The sequence below is a fragment of the Neolamprologus brichardi genome, chromosome 14, assembly GCF_056152115.1.
Source record: "Neolamprologus brichardi isolate AB-2024 chromosome 14, ASM5615211v1, whole genome shotgun sequence".
In the NCBI taxonomy this organism is placed as follows: Eukaryota; Metazoa; Chordata; class Actinopteri; order Cichliformes; family Cichlidae; genus Neolamprologus; species Neolamprologus brichardi.
In genome coordinates, this window is record NC_142117.1 from 7,311,960 (window position 1) to 7,335,725 (window position 23,766).

Here is a 23,766-nt window from a genome sequence, read left to right on the forward strand (position 1 = left end):
ACATTTATGACAGAACCATAACACCTATTACAATAATAAACACATTGGATGACAGAAGACAGCGATGGCTACGTTTTGAGGGTAAAATTATACCTGTAGAGCAAACGCTGCGGACACAGCAGCAGTTTTAAGAAAAGATTTTAAGATTAATTCCCCCCCCTCCTCTCACTCTAGCAGTTGAGCTGTCTCACTCTAGCGCCAACATTCCGTCCCATACACACCCATTATAAACTCTGAAACGGCTGAAAAAAAGGATGAAACTTAAACTGGAACTGAAGAAAAAGTATAACAGATATTGAAAAGATAAATACAAGTTGAATAGTTTAATGTCTTGTCTGCGTTTTAAAGTTTGAATGGTGGCTCTACGTCAATGTATGTGGAAGTAGTTAGAGATGAAAGAGGAGTGAGTTGAAGGAGAATTTGAAGGGTCTCCCCATTGAAATACATGGGAAATTTTTGTTGAATAAAGTTGAATAAATTTAAAAATATAAATGTTAAAAATGAGAAAAATACAAGCAGTCATGTCCAAAAGAAGAGGAATCTAACGGTGTTTGAATGCTTTTACAGCATTCACACTAATTAAGAACAGAAGAGCAAAAAGGACACTTACCATAAGAGTCAAGACAAACAGCATTAATGTTTTTCTTCTTCAAAGCCATTTGTGACATCACAGAATTGCCTTTGAAGATAGCTGTAGGGGGCGGAGTCAGGTTTCAAGAAAACCCACAAATGCACCCCATGTAGACAGAAACTGTAAGCACTACACTAGCTTTTTAGTTTGAGTTTCCATTTGGAACCCACATTACCTAGTTGAGTAGATAACTAGTTGCACTTGATAACTTTGCGCAAACAATATAAATACAAATTAAATACATTCATTTAAAAAAGGCTGCCACACTAGAATTACAGCATAAACAACTTGAAAAATTAAGAAAAATTAAGAAAAAAAGAAAAACGCCTCATAGCTGAGAACAAGGAACAGCAGAAGACAATATCAGTTAAGGTGTGTAAACAACAAATGGATGATATTTCGAGGCTTAAACAGGAAGCCCGCGCCCATCTCTCAGAAATAGACCAACTAAGAAAACATATGGCTCAATGTGAGATGAAGGCTGCAGGATCAGAGAAATATGAGAAAAAAATCCTGGACCTTCAAAAGAGATGCAAAGACCTGGAAAGGAAACATGCCACTGAAAAAAAGAGACGGGAGCAGAAAGAAAAAGATGTGGAATTTCTGTCTCGTCTTCAAGGAAAAGTCAATAGACTGAGCAAAGAAAATGAGGCCCTGAAGCAAGAATTAAAGCAGGTGACCACTGAAAAAAACCTAAAAGTAAAAGAACTGAAGGAAAAAGAAGAACAGATAAAAAATGAGCTTAGAGTCCAGGACCAGCTCAAAGAAGAGAGGGCCAACTTTGAAAAAACGACATCAGAATATCTTGTAGAGGCTAGCACGCTGTTTCAATGTAGAGACAGACTTAAAACAGTGGAGGCACAAGAAGAGAAATTAAAAGCTGAAATTAAAACATGGCAAAAAAAAGCAGAGGATTTTGAAGAGCAAAAGGACAGGGTCATTATGGAGAAAAATGCATTGATAATGAAAAAAAATGAACTGTCAGATTTGCTTTTGGGAAAGAACTTGGACAATAAAAAACTAGTAAAAGAGTTAAAAGAAAAACGAGAGGAAAAAGAAAGTCAGACAAAGGAAGCCTCAAAGCAGCTTTCTAACATGCAACACCTGGAGAAAGTCCTGCAGATGAAAAATGAAGAAATAGCCAAACTTGAAAGTGAGAGGCGGGAATCCTTCAAGAAAATGACATCCCAAGATCATGAGATTGTCAGTCTGAGAAATGCTCTGAAAGAAACAGAACACAGACGAAAAATACAGATGATGCACGATGAGTTTTGGAATGAAAAACTTAATAAGGAGTTATCTGAGGCTAAGACCGTGATCAGTCAATTGAAGGACACCACAGAGTCACTGAAAAAAGACGCAGAACAAAAGAATAGTGAACGAGAAATGATTCAAGCAGAGCTATCCAAGTATCAGACCAGGTATTTTGTTGTGAAAAATAAACTGGAGCTCATCAAACAAAAGCAGGCAGAAGCGCAGACGGCACAGGCCAAACAACTTGCCTGTGTTGACAAGGAGCGCAACGTAGTTAAGAAAAGGCTGGTCCAGATTTTGGCAGACAAAGAAAAGGTGGACAAAGAGCTCACACACTACAAAGAAATTGTGTTTCAGCAGCAACAAAACATAAAAGAGCTGGAAAGTGAAATTCAAATGAGTTCAATTCAAAGACAAACGATTGAAGGACAAAAACAGGAAATTGACCGTCTGACGGAGCAGGTAAAGGACCTGCGTGAGGAGAATTCCTTAAAGGTTGCCATTGAGCTGAAGAAATACGCTGCAAAAACGCAGGAAAAAATCTTCTCGCAGTGGCAAACAAACAGACTTAACGCTAAAAGAGAAATACACATGTCCAGTCACGCATTAGTATTTGAACAGCACCGCCGGGACCGCCTGTTATGCAAATATAAACAGCTGGTCACAGAAAAGGACAAAGAAATTAAAGAACTACGGTCAACGCTGAATCAGGAGGCTGCACTTCAAAACAAAGATGCCATACAGAAACTCCACAGATGTGAGTGGGAAAATCGCGACCTCAAAAAGCAGTTAGTAACAACACAGCGAATCCTTTCTGTATATGAGGCTAAGAACAGCAGCCTTGTAGAAGAAAATAAACAACTGACACTTGAGGTGAGCGCAAAGCACACCCCGCTACCTCAGATTTCCACCAAGGCCAAGTCAAACTCTATGGCGAAATCATATGAGCAGTCTGAGGTTGGGCGCTCAACCAGATTCATCTCCAGCATTCCTCAAAAGACAGAAAAAAAGGTTTATTTCCTCCCTCCTCTCGTAGGCAAAACATCGGCATTGCAGAATGTAAGCAGTAGACTCTCCAGATTAACCAACACACCCCCATAATTAAGTAACAGACCCCATCAGCCGGGTCATCATGTGACAGGTTGAAGGACTACTGCATATAAAACTGTTCAGTTAAAACTAATTTATATCAGTTGATATAAGGACAAAATAAGGTAAATATGGTAAGAAAATGGTTAAGAGTTTATTATTTTTCACGTTATATTAATGGCTTTCATGTTATTTAAGAGAACTGCAATCTATACATCTCTGATCAGCTAGTAAGCCTTTTCTGGGATCGATGAGTAGTGTCTCTATTCTCCACTAGGGGGCTTTCGCGCGTTCTCCTCACTGCAATAAACGACTGCATGAGAGACGCAAGTTATAATCACTCTCGTGATTCTTTTCCCCCTGTTTTCAGGGGTGTAACATTCACACCAGTAAGAAACCTGCTGCCCTGTTCCCACACCAGAAATAACAATTTTAAACTATAATTCCCTTTCATACATTGAAAGAAATAATCAGTTTTTAGACTGGTCAACAAACATAAACTGACTTTTTTAAAAATTAAAACTCAATCACTAAGGGATATGGTTAAAAACAATACTAAAAATACACTGAGGCAATTACATCTCTAACCCAGGAGGGCCTGTATTTCCCTTAACACCAAAAATAGTAGACAACAATAAATAATAACATCTGTTTGCTGTGAGGAAGTGACATGAACACATTCCATCTGTGTCACTACCTCACCCCCAACCAGTCGCGGCAGATGACTGCCCCTTTCTGAGCCTGGTTCTGCCGGAGGTCTCTGCCTGTTAACAGGCAGTTTTTCCTCCCCACTGTCGCCAAGTGCTTGCTCATAGGGAGTCTTCGGATTGTTGGGGTTTCTGTAATATTGTAGGGTCTTTACCTTACAATATAAAGTGCCTTGAAGCAGCTTCTTGTGTACTGGCACTATGCAAATAAAAAATTATTGGACTGAACTGATTTTCCTTTTGTTTATTAAGTCTGAGTGGTTGTATTTTAGCACTTTTGATCTACTTCTATACATTGTATTCATTCCTTGAAACGAAGTAATAATTCTAAACTTTCCACTGTGATTCTAAAACCTTAGCAGAGAGCAGAGGCAGGAAGTACCAAAGTAAAAATACTTAGTTGCTGTATTTAAGTTAATTTTCAGGTATCTGTATTTTCAGAATCAGAATACTTTACTCAGAATACAAAATATTTTTATACTTACAGTATTCTTAAATATAGTAAAGTAAAGTATAAAATATTCTTGTGTCCGAAGCTGGGGGTGGGGGGGTAATCTAACGATCCTGATTTTAAAAATGTAGTGAGTAGAAAGTACAGGCACTCAGAAGTAAAAGTAAAAAGTGGGCACAAGATAGTAGTGAAGTAAAGTACAGATAACTGGAAATTCTACTTCAGTTACAAAATATTTCTACTTTGTTACTTTCCATCTCTGATACCAACAATAAATCATATTTCAATGCAAAATGTGGTTTAGAGACTATTTTTTGTCATGTCACCCACAGAAGCCCTTAATCCAGCTCCCTTACTTAAACCAGGGCCAGGAAGGAAACATATCCGTGTTTCTCTGCCATGCAGCACGATAAAAAGTAGAAGTTTAAAAATGATACACTTGAGCGGCTTCCACTGTATCTATGCAGGTCGCCTGTTTCTACCTACTGTGGCGGTGACGTGTCTCCGCCTACTGTGGAGCTCCACAGAGGCTGCGTCCGGACCCTTCTTATCACCGCCACCACAGCACAGGAACTCAGAAGTTTGTTTGTTTTAAAAAATATCATTAATGAACAATAGCAAAACAAACAGACAAGTAAGTTGCAGTTTTCATCAAATAAAATCATGTGTAAAAAAAGTTATAAACTACCAGAAAGCAGGAATTTGTCTCAAATTAAATTTAAATGGTCAGGTAATGCAACTAAAGTAAGGGCCTTCCTATCACTTGCAAGCTTTAGTAATTTACTCAAGAATGGAGATTTATTAAGCAATCAGTTTTCCACTGTTTGGTTTTAAAATATCTACATTTGTGGATACAGTATTCCCTGACAACAACAGAGTTGTAATAACAGTCCAGACAAATATCCCATACTTGACTGCTTTATTGAATCCCAGTGGACTGTAACTAGCTCCACCTATGATTTCATTACGACTGGAGTAATTAAAAATAAATATAAAGCAGAAGATCCAGACTTTCAATTAGTGATGGGATTTCCAGCTCTTTTTAGAGAACCGGCTCTTTCGGCTGCGAACCAGCTCTTCAGGTTGTTTTGTTGCTTTAATTAATTTATTATTAACAATAGTATAAAATTATGCACAAAAGGAAATACTAATGTAAAAAAAGTGGTTTTATTTATATATGTTTATATATAAATATATGCGGTGGCCCCTAGAGACAAAACACGTACAAACTCCAAAACACATTTCTAGCATGAACTGAACTTCCAAAACAGAGCTACTAGATCACTTAAATTACACAATTGAAAACATGTGTGTATTGTTTGTGTATTTATACACAGGCACTCATATATATTCAAATAATTTAAAAACAATGTTCATTTACCTGTTACTACCACACACCAAATCCGGTCGTTGGTACTTGCTGGCTTGTGTAGCCACTAGGTAACAAAAGCTCAACACTGCACCTAGCATCCTGGAGCACTTCTGTTGTCTTTTGTATGTGTTTTGGAGTTTTTACGTGTTTTGGACTTTCTACGTGCTTCAGGGTTTGTACGTGATTTGAAGTTTGTACGTGCTTTGTCTGTAGGGGCCACCGTAAATATACTTTTATTTATTCACTCCACATAAAATGTAATAAATAAATCATATAATACAAAAATCAACTATTCACAATTCAACTTTTAACTATTTAAATTGTCAACTTTTTCCTTTTACAAATTTAAAGTGAAACAACACAAAACACTACAAACCACAACACAATTAAATATAAATTAAAATATGAAAACAAAAAGAACATGCATATTCTCTGTCATATGGGCCTGCATGAATAAACTTTCTGAATCTGTTATCATCCGCAACTGAAAATAGTTGTGGATGATTACTATACCTTTCTAATGTGGCGTTGTTGTCCCTGGCTCTCTTTCTCTCCCGCTCTGTTCCTGTGCTACTGCAAGTGTAACTACCGCCCCTCCCAACGCAAAGTACAAGCCTCGCATGCGGAGTGAAGCGGAAAAAAGGGCAAGAGAGAGGGTAAGAGAAAGAAAAAGAAAAAAAACCCATGGCTCCCAATAAGGAGGAAACAGTGATGAGATGCAGTGTCTAATTTGAGAGAGAGCAAAGTGAGAAGGTAGTAGGTTAAATTTTGAGGGTAGCTTTGATAGGCTATGAATGCCATCATCTTTGTAAAGGGCTTTCCTGGGGTTTTTTTATGCCTCTTTAATGCCAAATTAAATAGGCAGTGTTGATGGTGGCGGGGGGAAATAGATGATTTCTTAACAACAATAGATAAGAGAGGCGGGTAAAAAATATGGAGAAATTGATTGAATTTCAAGTTTACACCAAATTAAGTTAGGTGAATTTAGCGAGTAAGCCCATTTAAAACTCAGTGTTGCAGCCAGGGCCAGGACAAGAGTGGTCTCTTCTTTAATTTCTTTGTCCTTTTCTGTGGTCCCGGCGGCGCTGTTCAAATACTGTTGCATAACTGGACAAGTGCATTTTTCTTTTAGGATCAAGTCTGTTTGTTTGCCACTGCGAGAAGATCTTTTTCCTGCGTTTGTGCAGCGTATTTGTGCATCTCAACCTTTAAGGAACTCTCCTCACGCAGGTCCTTTACCTGCTCCGTCAGACGGTCAATTTCCTGTTCCTAGTTTTGTTGGTATTTCAGAAAAGAAGTCACCCTTCAGTTAAAACGTATGTGTGAGTGTGTGTGAGAGAGAAATAGACAGAAGTAAAAGAAATAAAAGTGAGAGAGATGCACAGTAAGAGTGCCACACTTGTTGTTGTTTCCTCCCGTCAGCTGGACTGGATTCCTTCATAGTGGTTGCCAAAATGCAAAATGGTGCATTACCGCCACCAACTGGTTTGGAGTGTGGACAGAGATCCTCCCAAACAATTTAGTCTGTCTTAAAAACCAAAATATGGTCTGATAATTTTCCATATTACTTCTCCACACAGTCCTCATTTATAAATTCAAATACAAAGTCAAACATTAAGGCTAACGGCTGGATTTTCTCAAATGCGTGTAGCTAGCTAGCCGAACAGCTGCTTACTGCTAAAGAGACAGACAGTGAAAGTGGAAAGTATATCTTCCTAAATGTGTTCTCTTTAACTGATTTTTAGTTTTAGTGTTGTTATTTTCCTCTGCGTTATCTTATGTCACTAGTTAGCAAACACAAGCTAACCACACAGTCCCCATTTATAAAGTCCATTACAAACGCAAACATTGCGGCTATCGGCTGGATTTTCCCATTTGAGTCTAGCTAGCAGTGTTGCCAACTTAGCGGCTTTGTCGCCATATTTAGCAAGTTTCCAGACACCCTTAGTGACTTTTTCTGGTGTTATTGGAGACGTATGAGTTTTTGATGTGAAAGCACGTATCGCTTTTACTCTCAACAAGCAGCCGGTGCTGCCGTGCCGTGGGCACCTCGCTCACGGGCGACGCAGTAGTCGCTTCCAGCTGCTGTCAGAGCGAGATGTTCACTGCAAATGAATTGCGCATGCGCAAAGCCGCTGCTCCCACGCAGTGATCCTCTGATTTTTAGTTTTAGTGTTCTTATTTTCCTCTGAGTTATTGATTGTGTCAATAGTTATCAAACATAAACTAATGTAAGTCTATTAGCCAACCAACCACATGACTTCATGTTCCGTGCTGACAGAAGGAACTTTAACTTTAAGCAGTTATTTTTTTAAATCCAACTTTACAGAGAGAGTTACATCTATGGCAGTTTTTAAGAGCAGGGCTCAGTGGTGTGGTCATGTCACTTCCTCACAGCAAACAGATGTTATTACTTATTGTTGTCTGATATTTTTGAGTTACGGTAAATACAGGCCCTCCTGGGTATTTTAAGTAATGTTTTAACCATATCCCTTAGTGATTGATTTTTATTTTATAAAAAGTCAATTTATGTTTGTTGACCAGTCTAAAAACTGATTATTTCTTTCAATGTATGAAAAGGAATGACTGTTTCAAATTCATTCCATGCTTGTTTTAAGGCTTGCAAACATTCGCTAGCACACTTTAACACACATGCATTCACAGGCATGCACACTGATCAACTTTACTTCATCTAGGAGATGCAATACTGTCAGAACTCTTTTCCCCGCTTACAATGTAAGAAAGCATTCCAATAAGATAGGAAGAAGGCAATTTTATTTTATGCCTTAGTTTAGGATACATACCTTATTTTATTTGGCAGGTCACTTAAAATTGTAATTCTGTTATTTCTACTTTTAATAATTTATCAGTTTTTTGTCTTTAGGAGAATGTTTCTTCAACAAAGTGGAAAATTAGATTTTGATATAGGATGCAAATACAATGAAAGAGTAGAGCTCTTTTGGCAGATACTGTTAGTTAAATTATCAAAACATTGCCATTTCTAAAGTGGGTGATGGCCAGAGGTGTGAGTTTGGTGAGGGTGGAGGATGAGGGGTAAAAATAGGCATTTTCAAACTGATACCTGGCGGTCCTTTGGTGACAGTGATGGCCTTAAACATTGTACTGTAAATAAAAGGTAAATGGACTGATTCTTATATAGCGCTTTCTACTCTCCCAGAGTACTCAAAGTGCTGTATACAACATGCCACATTCACCCAATCACTGAAACTAAACCGAGTGCTTTCTAACAACATTCACACTCCAATGGAGGCATCACAGAGCAACTTGGGGTTAGTATCTTGCCCAAGGATACTTGGCATGCACACTGGAGGCGCCAGGGATCGAACCACCAAGCTTCCGATGAGTAGGTGACCTGCTCTACCTCCTGAGCTACAGCCACCCCACAGGTTCCATGTGAAAAAGGTGCTGCAGAGACAGATTTGTTTCCAGCTATGAAGAAGAGTTTGAAGGAGAAAATGAGCGAGGAGGATTTTGATATTTCTGTCATTTCTGACATTATTCTTTGGTTTCATATATGTGCACAAACACGAAGGGTAAAATATTTCTAGTGCCCAAAACTGCAGCTCCTCCAACAACCTTTTGGAGGCTTGCTCCAAAAGTAAGTCAGTCCCCATAGAGACTCTTGGGTCCTGTCCCAACTTTATAGCATTATAAAACAGGTTTTCCAAGTATTCTTAACAAACAACAGTTCAAAGAATACATCAGTGTGCTGGTTTTCTTGTACCTGTGAAATACTTTCCAGTTACCCCGTCACTGAGGTCCTGGCATGTCATTTGCTGCCTGAACCTTTTATTCTCCCCGGCCCCACATCATATTGGTATAAGGCACTTCAGCCAGGCATGTGCCTCATACCAACGCAGGTTCTTGCTTTAAACACTTGACTTTGTCTGACAACTCAAACCGGCCTCTGCTCTCTGTCCATCTGTCATCTATAACTACCTGTCCAGTGCTAAGAAGCGTAAACCTGCCTGGACTGACAGGATTCTGTGGCGACTCCGACCCAAAGCCCTGCCCCCGGATGAGGAAAATGAAAATAAAGTTGGGCTAGATGCAAAGAAGCTCAAGCAGCTGGAAGAGGACATGGAGTACCCCCTGAAAATCAGACAGGACGTGTACACCAGCATCATGGAGTACAGCCTCAGTGACCACAAGCCTGTCATTGGTATCTTCACACTGGAGGTGAGAAACTGGAAACTGTGACTATCCAGATGCAGTTAGTCACCTTTCAGTCATTTGTTTATGACCTGAATTATTGATGCAGGTCATCAGTTGATTGTGTTGTGTATTTATTGTCAACACTTTTGGAGATGATGTAAATCATCATCCTTATCATAGTGTCCCACTAAAAGTGAGCATGCAGGATGTGATGGGAAACATCACTTACTGCTCAGTGTGGAGGTAGCTGCAGTTATAACGGGGACATTAAGCTGATATTTTGAAATATTAAACTCATTTCACTGTACAAATAAGTTTTGACAACCCATTCTAAAAACAAAAATCCATTTTTAAAGGACCAGTAACGGAATAACCGGCGTTGCGTATTTAAAATACAAAATATGAGTAACTGTATTCCGTTACAGGTACCGTTTCAAAGGGTGGTGTTCAGAATACAGTTTGTTGAAATAAATGGATTACACGGCGGTCTTTTTCTGTTTCATGTTAGGTTATGCCCTCTCTATTTGTGGTCATTCCACTCCGGTGGAAACCCAAACAAATCACGCATTAAGAGGCTCTAATGCCTGTGTCTTTATCTCTCGGCCTGTGTCACCTGTACTTGCGGTTGACATAATGACGTGAAGAAATATATGTAGAATTTATTATTCAAAAACATTATTTAATATGAAGGCAATAGGCAGAGTGTTACAGGTATAGCTCTAAAGAATGTAGTCTCATGGGCAGTGTAGTCCGTGCTGCAGGGAGAATGGACTGCTGTACCCGTTATGTGTCTGTGAGCGCGAGGAGGGAGAAAAAGGAGAGTTGAAGAGTGCGAGTTGTCACCAACCAGAAACCGGAAATGGAAGCATCTAAATATAATAATAATAACCACTGCAGCCAAAAAGAGTGCCTAGTTGTAAGTAAGCTATTAAGACTCGACTGTACACTGTGTTTTCCTCCAAAACAATAAGTTCCTTTGGAGCAGCCTTTCAACGCCTCTCTCTGTCTCTCGCTAGCAAAGTTGACCCAGACAACAAAGTAAAACTAGTTTTCGGTTACGAGCCCGACAAGAACCCGACGTATTAGCCAGAGGTCCCTTTAGTACGGTTCAGAGCTGCGCACCTGTTTTATAAATGCGCGGAATAGTTTTCTATACAAGATCGCTGCAAAAAAGTGCAGCCTTACCTAATGTCCACTCTACTGTTACTCATTTTATATTAAGATTTAAAAATCTAGTTGGTATTGGTATGACGAGTATCCTTCAGTAATAATAATAAATCACACAGCAATAGCACATTCATGTAGTTTTAAAAAGCATGATAATATATTAAGTAATCCAAAGTATTCTGAATAAGTTACTCTCATTGAGTAACGTAACGGAATACATTACAAAATTCATTTTGGAGCATGTAATCTGTAATCTGTATTAGAATACATTTTAAAAGATTTTACCAAATATGTTTATGTCACGATGGATGGGTGAAGAATATTTTAGGGTTTGTGATACTCAAGGAAATGGTTAAGGCCTGATTATCCACAAACCACTGCAGATTACTGCAGATACAATTACTCATTCTTGTACTGTTTTTTTACCACACGGATCCACGCATTCACTCCACGATGACCAAAGTTATATCACCGAGTCCACCCAGTGGACCCCCCTCCACACTTACAGTAACTACAGTGGTGTTCAGAGCTATTGCGAACCAAAGTTTCATGTCACACCACTGTTTTTGAACTATTTTGCAACCCACAAATATTCACCTCCAGTGGTTTTCAATTTGAAGGTGTTTTCAAGACTTAACAGCTCCTCTGGGTTTTAAGCATAAAAACAACAACTTTTCACTGAAATTAAAATATCTGACACTTCTGTTGCTATCTCCTGATGTGAAGAATATCACAAGTCAAGTCTTGCATAGTCCAAATGGAGGCACATGAAAGCTTGGCTTTGTTCTTGGTCTGAACACACTATAATGCTGTCGGAGGAAAAATACTCACACCTACTCTTAAGAATAGGTTCGGCTCCAACTTCACTTTACTGCTACTGTAATGAAAAGGAAAAGGGAACATGAGTTAGCAAAACCCACGGGCCGTGTTTGTTTGAAGGGCACCATGGTCACATTCAGACTGAGTAGTTATTCTGTGAAAAATGAGCTGTCAGCCTGCACTGCTTACTACTTGGAGTCGAGTATCCTCGATGCCAGTGTGCGAACCTACACTTCTAAGTTTTTATTTCAATGGCAAAACCGGTGTGATGCCAGACCAGCTGCTTACACATTAAAAATGTCTTAATTTATGGTTAGATAATGGCTAGTTAGAGCAACCCCTCAGATGACAGTAGTCAAAAGAAGCTCTACGTCCACAGTCACTGCATGTGACTGTGTAGAGGTCTGCAGGACCAGACAACTTAAATTTCCTTTCCACTCTTCTTTAAAACAGTACAGCTTTAAAAGGAGTTCCTCCTTTTAAAGTAGACACAGAGTTTTTAGCTGTAAGGTAATGATCTTAGTCCGTACTGTCCTGAAAGCATCGCTGAGGTACGTAAGCTGGATCTAGTCATGATTTTAAATGTTTCCTGTGTTATTTAAAATATTAACTTGGAATATCCAGCCCTGTGACTGTGAGTGCTATTGGGAGGTGAGATGATTTCGTAGCTTTGATTTCTCTCTACTGTGTTTTAATGAACTTCAGTTGCTCCTGGAGGACTTGAAAGAAAAGCTGTATAATACAACCTTTGGTTTTTTGTTTTTGTTTTGTTTTTAGCTGTGGCTGATTTTTTTTTTTTTTTTGCTTTCTGCCATCCACCTTCTGGAAGGTTCCAGTTTTATATAAGAAAAACAATGATTCCTATCAAGGTTGATTGTGACGTCACAGCAAAAACCTTCAAGAAATGTTGCACTGTTTACTGTATTTGTAGGCTCTCATGGTATTGTTAGTGTGATTAACAGTGTTGGGACTAACGCGTTATTAAGTAACACGTTACAGTAACTACGTTATTATTGTGGTAACGAGCACGGTAACTAGTTATTATGCCAAAATCAGGAACGCGTTAGTCGTTACTGGGATTTAGATAGGGTCGTTACTCGTTACTTCGTGTGGTGGCTATCGCGGAGCTTCCACAGATTCAATAACATTAGCAAGTGGTGGAGGCAGCAGGTGGAAGAGAAGGAAAAGAGACCCGAGGCGGCCGCCGGTCCAAGTGTGAACTGAACTTCAGGTAAGAAGTTATGACCTGCAGTCTATCTGGGTCAGATATAAACCAAGTTTAGGTGGAGTTTATTTTCGTTATTCTGACTTTCTCCGTACTGCGTACTAGCCAGCATGACGGAGTTTCTATACAGCTGGGTGGGTGCTATGATGTTAACGATGTTAAACTTTATTTTGTTCATAAGTTATTAGAGTTGCCAACCGTCCCGTCTGGTATTCAGAGAAAATATTACGCGTTTTGAGGTGAAAAGGAACAGTTTGTCCCGTAATTCAGCTACAATGAAAAAGACACAAAGCTTGAGTTATTCTGTGTCTTTGCTGCACAGCTGCCTCTTCTTCTTTCATTCTCCCCCTCCCTCTCCCGTTTCTACTTCAATCATGAAACTGATCAGTGATCAGGTGATCGGCTTTTCTCTCTTGTTTGTTTATCGCCCACTTTGCGCCAGAAAGAGGAAACCAGCCGATGTCGCGTTAAACAACAGCAGCACGTTTAAGCTTGATCAGCTGTTGTTAGAATTTATTTAATATTAATTCCTAGTATCAGCTGATGTTTGCTGGAGCCACAGCTGCAAAAAAGCTGCTGGTCATGATGTCGGTTTGGTTATCTGGTGAGAGGGAAACATGAAGATGAAACCAGGAGATGTCCTTACTGAATCATCAGAGCTGAACAGGTGATGGAGAAACAGGTTTACCTTTTAGGTGACATGAATGAGTTGAAGGGAAGTTATGAACTGTTTCTGAGAGACAGATAACACCAGGATCCTTTTTAGGTAGCTGACAGCTGGTAACTGTGCAGGGGCGGATCTAGCAAAGTTTTTGCCAGGGGGGCCAGGTAGGGCATTAACAGGGATAGGTGGGCACAAAGAAATACTTTTCTTTCTTATTCTCATTTAAAATGTCTAGCTTTTAAAAAATAATTATCTGAATCTTACAACAAACGATTGATAGATTGATGCATATATACCATCAAGACAGTGTACATCACTGTCACAACAGCGTTTGTTTTCATTCAAAGGCTTTATGATTTTTCCTATAATGGCCGGTCTCTAGTCAAAATGCCCAGGCCAATTTTCTGTCCCAGTCCAGCCCTGTATGCAGCTCATCTGCAGTCTGGTGTTGCCTACATCTTCCTATTCAGAAGGCAGAATTTCCGAGTTCTGAGTACAATCAAAGCACCACGACTGCAGTTTTTGTGTTGGATGTAAAAGGCGCACATGACGCTGTGACGTAGGCTAGAATCATGGCAGCAGTCAATGACGGTCCAGGCGTGGGATTTCTCTCGTGGAAATATGCACATTATCTTTTCCTTTCTATTGGTAGGTGGCACAGTGCACTTGTGGCAAGTAAGCAAGCTAGAAGACTGGCAAAGTTATGGAAGCAACACATTAACAAGAGAATTCTGAGTAAAACCAAAGTTACTTTCCCTAGTAACTAGTTACTTTGAAAGTAACGAGTAACTTGAAGTAACTGAGTTACTTTTGATAGAAGTAACTAGTAATGTAACTAAGTTACTATTTTAAAGTAACTTACCCAACACTGCTCTCCATCCAGCATCCACTCTCTAAAAGAGGTTATTCTTGAAGAATCGAAAAAGATAATGTTGCAATATGTCGCCAACTTGTTCACTCCATGCCTAGAAGACTTGGTGCTGTCCTTGAAAATCATGGTGGTAATACAAAATACTAGATGTAGTAGTTTTCTGTTGTGGGGTGTATTCATTTTTGCTTCAACCAATTTGAGTATAACTGAAGATTTTGTGATCTAAGTTATATTATTAACCTCAATTTCATGTTATGGAGTTAAACAAGTGTTCAATAAAAATTTTGGAAAGTGTTCTTTTGTTCATTGAGCTACTGATTAAATTTCTACTTTTTAAAGGGGGTGTACTGCTGAGCACTGTATGTCTGTACGTGGTTTGCTTCCTAACCAAGCTTTCTAGCCTTAGCTGCCAAGTTCAAACTGACTTGACTCATTCAAATCTAGTAACCCTCACAAAGATGAGGCCTGAAAGACTCATTTGCAAGCAGAATATGAAACCATTGGTTGATGTTACAGTTCATGCATTAAATTAAAAAGTGAAAACAAAAATACCTTTATGGATTTTTCAAATAAAAAATATTTATTTGTGTTTTTTTTTTAAATACAGTCAAAATAAGAGATTAGGCTATATCTTTCTTTTCACTGTTAGTCTGTTAGGTACAGAGGACCAGGAGAGTCATGCGCATTAAAATATGCATTAGTTATTAATGTCATTTACAAAATAATTTAATTCTTTTAATTTATTTTATTTATCCCTTTATATGTTTAAATTATAAAATTCATTTCTTGATCATTCAATGTACAGTAAGAAGATACTTCTGCCCTTAGCTGAATGTCTCTATCCGGCTTATGCAGAGAGCTAAACATTAAATGGCTTTAATGAACACTCAGGAGACTGTGTCGCATTCTTCAGAGCTTTACTGATTTGCGCCATTTGTAAATACTTTCGTTCTTTTTATAAAAAGATTATGACTTTTCAAGAGCAACCGATGCAGTAATTGTTAGAGACAGAGAAATGGACCTTCCCTGACGAGTGCTGGGAGAAAAACTCTGGCGCTTCCCCATTAACACACTAGATGGCAGACCTATACATTGATCCCATCACTTACAGAACGAATGACCTGACCCGTCATATAACAAATTTAAAACATACCCATAGGACAGAATAATAATTTATAAATAAATACTTCAAAATTAACTATTAATCTATTCATAAATACTTCAAATGAAATGGGTTTTAAGAAAAGGGGATTAAACTCAATGACAATGTGATTTCAAAAAACAAAATAAAATGATTCAAAAGTCTAATATTAATAGAGATTTATTTCCAAAATGGCAACATTGACTTGATTACTTAAAACATGGCAAAATGTTTGTGCCCCGTTGGAGATCTTTTTGAACTGTACATATTTTGCTTTGGTCTGCATTTAGCATTTTTGTGATTACTTTGGTCCTTGGGAAAAAAAATCAACATAAACTAGCCATGTGGTCAGATGTAAGGAGCTATCTGATTGGTTGGACAGGCTGGGCTGTCTGGACTTTTCTATGCTAAGGAGACCTTTTTAAGAAGAGTGTGTTCTTGTATATAGGGCATATGCTTTCTTGACAAAAAGCTAAAGGGATTAATCATCCATGTGTCTGGTGTCATTATACAGGAGCATATGTTTGTTTTTTATGAAAACTGCTGATCTCAGACCTGCACAGCTTCTGATTTCAACCCTGCATATCTGCAGTCAGCTGCATCAAGAACATGATATTTTCTCTGACAGCTTTAAACCCAATGTAAGATAAAAGGTCTTCACTTGTATGTTGAAGTAAAAAACCTGCAATTCTCTCACTGTGTTAAATGTATTTAATCTGAAGTAGATAAACTTTACTTGTAACGATGAGACTTCTTCCTTGTCTCTGTCAGTCCCTGCATCCTTAAATGTCTCCAGTTGTCCCGAGTTCTCTCTGACTGTCTCCTTGGTGCATTTAAACCCCTGTTCCTCCCTGTCCTCGTCATCTGTTGTCTTCATCTCCGTTATCAGTCATCATAATTTTACCATCTCTGTGCAAGTCTGCAAATTTCTTTATTAAATCATATGATTCTTAAATTCATCAAGTCTCTCTGTGCCTGGGTCCTCATCACAAAACATGACATCACTGTTTTGTACATTTTAACACAATTTAATCCCCACATTTGTGAAAGAAAAGCAAAACACTTTTTTGAAAACTCTGTAACAAAACCATCAAATCTGAAAAAAGCTTATTTAAGTGCTGCTAAAGACTACTACTGCAAAAGAAGAATGGATTGGAATAGAGCAGGGCGACATGACCAAAAATATTTAGTGAGTAGTGAGTAAAAAGTAAACTGAGTGCATTTTTTGGACAGAGATTCACTTTTAATATGTATGTATAATAAAATACAGATACAAAAATAGAAGAGTCCTTGAAATGTATAATTGTACAAAGTATTAATAAAGAAATTATAAAAATTAAGACACCGTGGTCTATGGTACAATGTATACAATGTATGAAAAGATCTTTACTGCAGATACTCCTATGGCTTTGCAGATTTTTTATTTTATTTTAACCTATGTCGCCTCACCTTGAAGTTGGCAAATCTGTCTATCACATTTTGGTGGTCAAGTCTCTCAAGCATCTCTTTCTCAACTGACATCACAGCCAGGTGCTGGAGTCTGCTATGACCCATGGTCCTTCTCAGCCAGGTATGGAGCTGACACAAGACACTAAAACACCTCTCACAGCTACAGCTGCAAACTGGGATTGTTAGGGCAACCTAAATAACAGTTTTTAGTCTGGGGAAGATCTGATTATCCAGAAGATTGTACAATGTTAACATATCTGGAATGGCACCAGCCTCACTCTTGAGCTTCAAAAAGTTTTTGGCAACCGTGACTTCCTCTAAATGAAGTTCAATATGGTAATGCAGTGCCAGGGCTGACAACCCAGTTTGTTTTGCAGATTCTGTACAGCAGCTTTAATATAGGGAGAACACAAATTCCAGATTTTATGAGTAAAATTTTTTTTTTTTTTCTTTGTCAGTTTAACAGTTTCTGTTTTGCCTGTCAGTATTCCCTGTCTGTTTTCTTACCTGGTTCTTCCTGACCTCGTACTTTCTCCTCTTTCCTCTCTCCCTCTTTGGACTGACAATCACACACAAATAGATTGTATTCAATTAGATTCAAAAATTACATTAATATGAAAAAAATACATATATATATATATATATATATATATATATATATATATATATATATATATATATATAAAGTCCTCACTCGGTGTACTTTCAACCAAAAGGCAAATAACCAAACCACATGTACATCTAATAAAAGATATAAATATTGAAACACTGATCCAACATTATCCTTTATTGATGGGTCATTTGATCTTACACTTTTACCTGAATGTGGCTCCTTTTTTTGAAAAAACTTCCTTATATCCATTATGAGCCTGGCTGTCTCTCTGTACACACACACACACACACACACACACAAACACACAAGGAGTTATGAGGTTAATGGGCATCCCGTCAGTTAGCTAGTTAGTACCTTGGGTTTAGATTTGGCACATGCACATATGACAAAACAACCAGCTTCTCTGTTTCCACTTCAAACAGGACAGTGGTAACAACAGCAGGTTACAGACAATTTTAAGTTTCAGACGTTAAATAGGCTGTATAAATTTCAATGGAGAAACAGGACGGTCAAATGTCACTGATTTTACTACTGAGTAGGACAGATTGTAGGGCAGCAAACATAGTCGGAAAACACGTTTTCAACACAGCAGGTTACCTGGGTGTAATGTTTTACAGCTAAAACGAAACATGGTCGGACTCCTACCTAACTATATAGAGAGTAACTGAAGGTTAAATGCAGCTAACATGCCCTGTTTTAAGCCTGCACTCCCCTGTGTCTCAGCCACCATTGCTCTGGCAGAAAGGGCGCTAAAGCCAGAGTAGAGGTGAGCTGGAAAAGACCATGTTTTTGGGGTTTTTTTGTTTTTGGTTTTTTTTGGGAGGGGGAGTGTTGAGACGTAAAATATTACATCTCAACCAAGTACTGTATGGGTTTTATATTTTTAGTAGTGTGTCACACAAAAAAGCAAATATTGTCAAAAAAAGTAGGAAAACATGCCTTTGATTCAATATCGGCTAAAAACAAAATGGGCTAAGCAGGCAGGTGTGAGCCTGGTTGCTGTAGTGACTGCACCCAATGGCTCCATACACACACACACACACAGACATGCACCTCACTTCTGCTGCTTAAAATGAACAGAAACGTCAGCCTGAAACAAATCGAATTGAAATGAAAAGTATAAGTCATATTGACAAAATTCTTTCACCGCGAGTGGCAGCAATATCTAGTCTACTGAATTCTCAGTTTTCATGCCTGTGGAGTTTATTATATGGACGTGGTGACAGTGTAAAGACAGCCTGCTCTTCTGATTTTCAAACGAACCTTCTGAGCCATTTTAACATTAGAGTCTATGGAAGAGTTGGAGGGAGGAGGCTGTGCATTGGTGACATTTATGACAGAACCATAACACCTATTACAACAATAAACACATTGGATGAAAGAGGACGGCGATGGCTACGTTTTGAGGGTAAAATCATACCTGTAGATCAAACACTGCGGACACAGCAGCAGTTTTAAGAAAAGATTTTAAGATTAATTTCCCCCCCTCCTCTCACTCTAGCAGTTGAGCTGTCTCACTCTAGCGCCAACATTCCGTCCCATACACACCCATTATAAACTCTGAAACGGCTGAAAAAAAGGATGAAACTTAAACTGGAACTGAAGAAAAAGTATAATAGATATTGAAAAGATAAATACAAGTTGAATAGTTGAATGTCTTGTCTGCGTTTTAAAGTTTGAATGGTGGGTCTACGTCAATGTATGTGGAAGTAGTTAGAGTTGAAAGAGGAGTGAGTTGAAGGAGAATTTGAAGGGCCTCCCCATTGAAATACATGGGAAATTTTTTTTGAATAAAGTTGAATAAATTTAAAAATATAAATGTTAAAAATGAGAAAAATACAAGCAGTCATGTCCAAAAGAAGAGGAATCTAACGGTGTTTGAATGCTTTTACAGCATTCACACTAATTAAGAACAGAAGAGCAAAAAGGACACTTACCATAAGAGTCAAGACAAACAGCATTAATGTTTTTCTTCTTCAAAGCCATTTGTGACATCACAGAATTAGCTTTGAAGATAGCTGTAGGGGGCGGAGTCAGGTTTCAAGAAAACCCACAAATGCACCCCATGTAGACAGAAACTGTAAGCACTACACTAGCTTTTTAGTTTGAGTTTCCATTTGGAACCCACATTACCTAGTTGAGTAGATAACTAGTTGCACTTGATAACTTTGCGCAAACAATATAAATACAAATTAAATACATTCATTTAAAAAAGGCTGCCACACTAGAATTACAGCATAAACAACTTGAAAAATTAAGAAAAAAAGAAAAACGCCTCATAGCTGAGAACAAGGAACAGCAGAAGACAATATCAGTTAAGGTGTGTAAACAACAAATGGATGATATTTCGAGGCTTAAACAGGAAGCCCGCGCCCATCTCTCAGAAATAGACCAACTAAGAAAACATATGGCTTAATGTGAGATGAAGGCTGCAGGATCAGAGAAATATGAGAAAAAAATCCTGGACCTTCAACAGAGATGCAAAGACCTGGAAAGGAAACATGCCACTGAAAAAAAGAGAAGGGAGCAGAAAGAAAAAGATGTGGAATTTCTGTCTCGTCTTCAAGGAAAAGTCAATAGACTGAGCAAAGAAAATGAGGCCCTGAAGCAAGAATTAAAGCAGGTGACCACTGAAAAAAACCTAAAAGTAAAAGAACTGAAGGAAAAAGAAGAACAGATAAAAAATGAGCTTAGAGTCCAGGACCAGCTCAAAGAAGAGAGGGTCAACTTTGAAAAAACGACATCAGAATATCTTGTAGAGGCTAGCACGCTGTTTCAATGTAGAGACAGACTTAAAACAGTGGAGGCACAAGAAGAGAAATTAAAAGCTGAAATTAAAACATGGCAAAAAAAAGCAGAGGATTTTGAAGAGCAAAAGGACAGGGTCATTATGGAGAAAAATGCATTGATAATGAAAAAAAAATGAACTGTCAGATTTGCTTTTGGGAAAGAACTTGGACAATAAAAAACTAGTAAAAGAGTTAAAAGAAAAACGAGAGGAAAAAGAAAGTCAGACAAAGGAAGCCTCAAAGCAGCTTTCTAACATGCAACACCTGGAGAAAGTCCTGCAGATGAAAAATGAAGAAATAGCCAAACTTGAAAGTGAGAGGCGGGAATCCTTCAAGAAAATGACATCCCAAGATCATGAGATTGTCAGTCTGAGAAATGCTCTGAAAGAAACAGAACACAGACGAAAAATACAGATGACGCACGATGAGTTTTGGAATGAAAAACTTAATAAGGAGTTATCTGAGGCTAAGACCGAGATCAGTCAATTGAAGGACACCACAGAGTCACTGACAAAAGACGCAGAACAAAAGAATAGTGAACGAGAAATGATTCAAGCAGAGCTATCCAAGTATCAGACCAGGTACTTTGCTGTGAAAAATAAACTGGAGCTCAACAAACAAAAGCAGGCAGAAGCGCAGACGGCACAGGCCAAACAACTTGCCTGTGTTGACAAGGAGCGCAACGTAGTTAAGAAAAGGCTGGTCCAGATTTTGGCAGACAAAGAAAAGGTGGACAAAGAGCTCACACACTACAAAGAAATTGTGTTTCAGCAGCAACAAAACATAAAAGAGCTGGAAAGTGAAATTCAAATTCAGTCAATTCAAAGACAAACGATTGAAGGACAAAAACAGGAAATTGACCGTCTGACAGAGCAGGTAAAGGACCTGCGTGAGGAGAATTCCTTAAAGGTTGCCATTGAGCTGAAGAAATACGCTGCAAAAACGCAGGAAAAAATCTTCTCGCAGTGGCGAACAAACAGACTTAACGCTAAAAGAGAAATACACATGTCCAGTCACGCATTAGTATTTGAACAGCACCGCCGGGACCGCCTGTTATGCAAATATAAACAGCTGGTCACAGAAAAGGACAAAGAAATTAAAGAACTACGGTCAACGCTGAATCAGGAGGCTGCACTTCAAAACAAAGATGCCATACAGAAACTCCACAGATGTGAGAGGGAAAATCGCGACCTCAAAAAGCAGTTAGTAACAACACAGCGAATCCTTTCTGTATATGAGGCTAAGAACAGCAGCCTTGTAGAAGAAAATAAACAACGGACACTTGAGGTGAGCGCAAAGCACGCCCCGCTACCTCAGATTTCCACCAAGGCCAAGTCAAACTCTGTGGCGAAATCATATGAGCAGTCTGAGGTTGGGCGCTCAACCAGATTCATCTCCAGCATTCCTCAAAAGACAGAAAAAAAGTTTTATTTCCTCCCTCCTCTCGTAGGCAAAACATCGGCATTGCAGAATGTAAGCAGTAGACCCTCCAGATTAACCAACACACCCCCATAATTAAGTAACAGACCCCATCAGCCAGGTCATCATGTGACAGGTTGAAGGACTACTGCATATAAAACTGTTCAGTTAAAACTAATTCATATCAGTTGATATAAGGACAAAATAAGGTAAATATGGTAAGAAAATGGTTAAGAGTTTATTATTTTTCACGTTATATTAATGGCTTTCATGTTATTTAAGAGAACTGCAATCTATACATCTCTGATCAGCTAGTAAGCCTTTTCTGGGATCGATTAGTAGTGTCTCTATTCTCCACTAGGGGGCTTTCGCGCGTTCTCCTCACTGCAATAAACGACTGCATGAGAGACGCAAGTTATAATCACTCTCGTGATTCTTTTCCCCCTGTTTTCAGGGGTGTAACATTCACACCAGTAAGAAACCTGCTGCCCTGTTCCCACACCAGAAATAACAATTTTAAACTATAATTCCCTTTCATACATTGAAAGAAATAATCAGTTTTTAGACTGGTCAACAAACATAAACTGACTTTTTTAAAAATTAAAACTCAATCACTAAGGGATATGGTTAAAAACAATACTAAAAATACACTGAGGCAATTACATCTCTAACCCAGGAGGACCTGTATTTCCCTTAACACCAAAAATAGTAGACAACAATAAATAATAACATCTGTTTGCTGTGAGGAAGTGACATGAACACATTCCATCTGTGTCACTACCTCACCCCCAACCAGTCGCGGCAGATGACTGCCCCTTTCTGAGCCTGGTTCTGCCGGAGGTCTCTGCCTGTTAACAGGCAGTTTTTCCTCCCCACTGTCGCCAAGTGCTTGCTCATAGGGGGTCTTCGGATTATTGGGGTTTCTGTAATATTGTAGGGTCTTTACCTTACAATATAAAGTGCCTTGAAGCAGCTTCTTGTGTACTGGCACTATGCAAATAAAAAATTATTGGACTGAACTGATTTTCCTTTTGTTTATTAAGTCTGAGTGGTTGTATTTTAGCACTTTTGATCTACTTCTATACATTGTATTCATTCCTTGAAACGAAGTAATAATTCTAAACTTTCCACTGTGATTCTAAAACCTTAGCAGAGAGCAGAGGCAGGAAGTACCAAAGTAAAAATACTTAGTTGCTGTATTTAAGTTAATTTTCAGGTATCTGTATTTTCAGAATCAGAATACTTTACTCAGAATACAAAATATTTTTATACTTACAGTATACTTAAATATAGTAAAGTAAAGTATAAAATATTCTTGTGTCCGAAGCTGGGGGTGGGGGGGTAATCTAACGATCCTGATTTAAAAAATGTAGTGAGTAGAAAGTACAGGCACTCAGAAGTAAAAGTAAAAAGTGGGCACAAGATAGTAGTGAAGTAAAGTACAGATAACTGGAAATTCTACTTCAGTTACAAAATATTTCTACTTTGTTACTTTCCATCTCTGATACCAACAATAAATCATATTTCAATGCAAAATGTGGTTTAGAGACTATTTTTTGTCATGTCACCCACAGAAGCCCTTAATCCAGCTCCCTTACTTAAACCAGGGCCAGGAAGGAAACATATCCGTGTTTCTCTGCCATGCAGCACGATAAAAAGTAGAAGTTTAAAAATGATACACTTGAGCGGCTTCCACTGTATCTATGCAGGTCGCCTGTTTCTACCTACTGTGGCAGTGACGTGTCTCCGCCTACTGTGGAGCTCCACAGAGGCTGCGTTCGGACCCTTCTTATCACCGTCACCACAGCACAGAAACTCAGAAGTTTGTTTGTTTTAAAAAATATCATTAATGAACAATAGCAAAACAAACAGACAAGTAAGTTGCAGTTTTCATCAAATAAAATCATGTGTAAAAAAAGTTATAAACTA

At 38.5% G+C, this 23,766-nt stretch overlaps 1 protein-coding gene and 1 pseudogene across 1 annotated transcript; both read left to right on the forward strand.

Moving 5' to 3' along the window:
• Nucleotides 1-735: 735 nt before the first annotated feature.
• Nucleotides 736-3,006, forward strand: LOC148098780 (uncharacterized). The gene has a single exon (XM_087851467.1). It carries the CDS (start codon nt 1,019-1,021, stop codon nt 2,984-2,986), a length of 1,968 nt encoding a protein of 655 aa, XP_087707593.1. The 5' UTR covers nt 736-1,018; the 3' UTR covers nt 2,987-3,006.
• A 16,685-nt stretch (nt 3,007-19,691) lies between these two features.
• Nucleotides 19,692-21,934, forward strand: LOC148098781 (uncharacterized; annotated as a pseudogene).
• The last annotated feature ends 1,832 nt before the right edge of the window (nt 21,935-23,766 follow it).

Excerpts from the sequence above, each read along its gene's own strand:
- LOC148098780 (XM_087851467.1), top strand. The coding sequence starts at position 1,019 with ATGGATGATATTTCGAGGCTTAAACAGGAAGCCCGCGCCCATCTCTCA.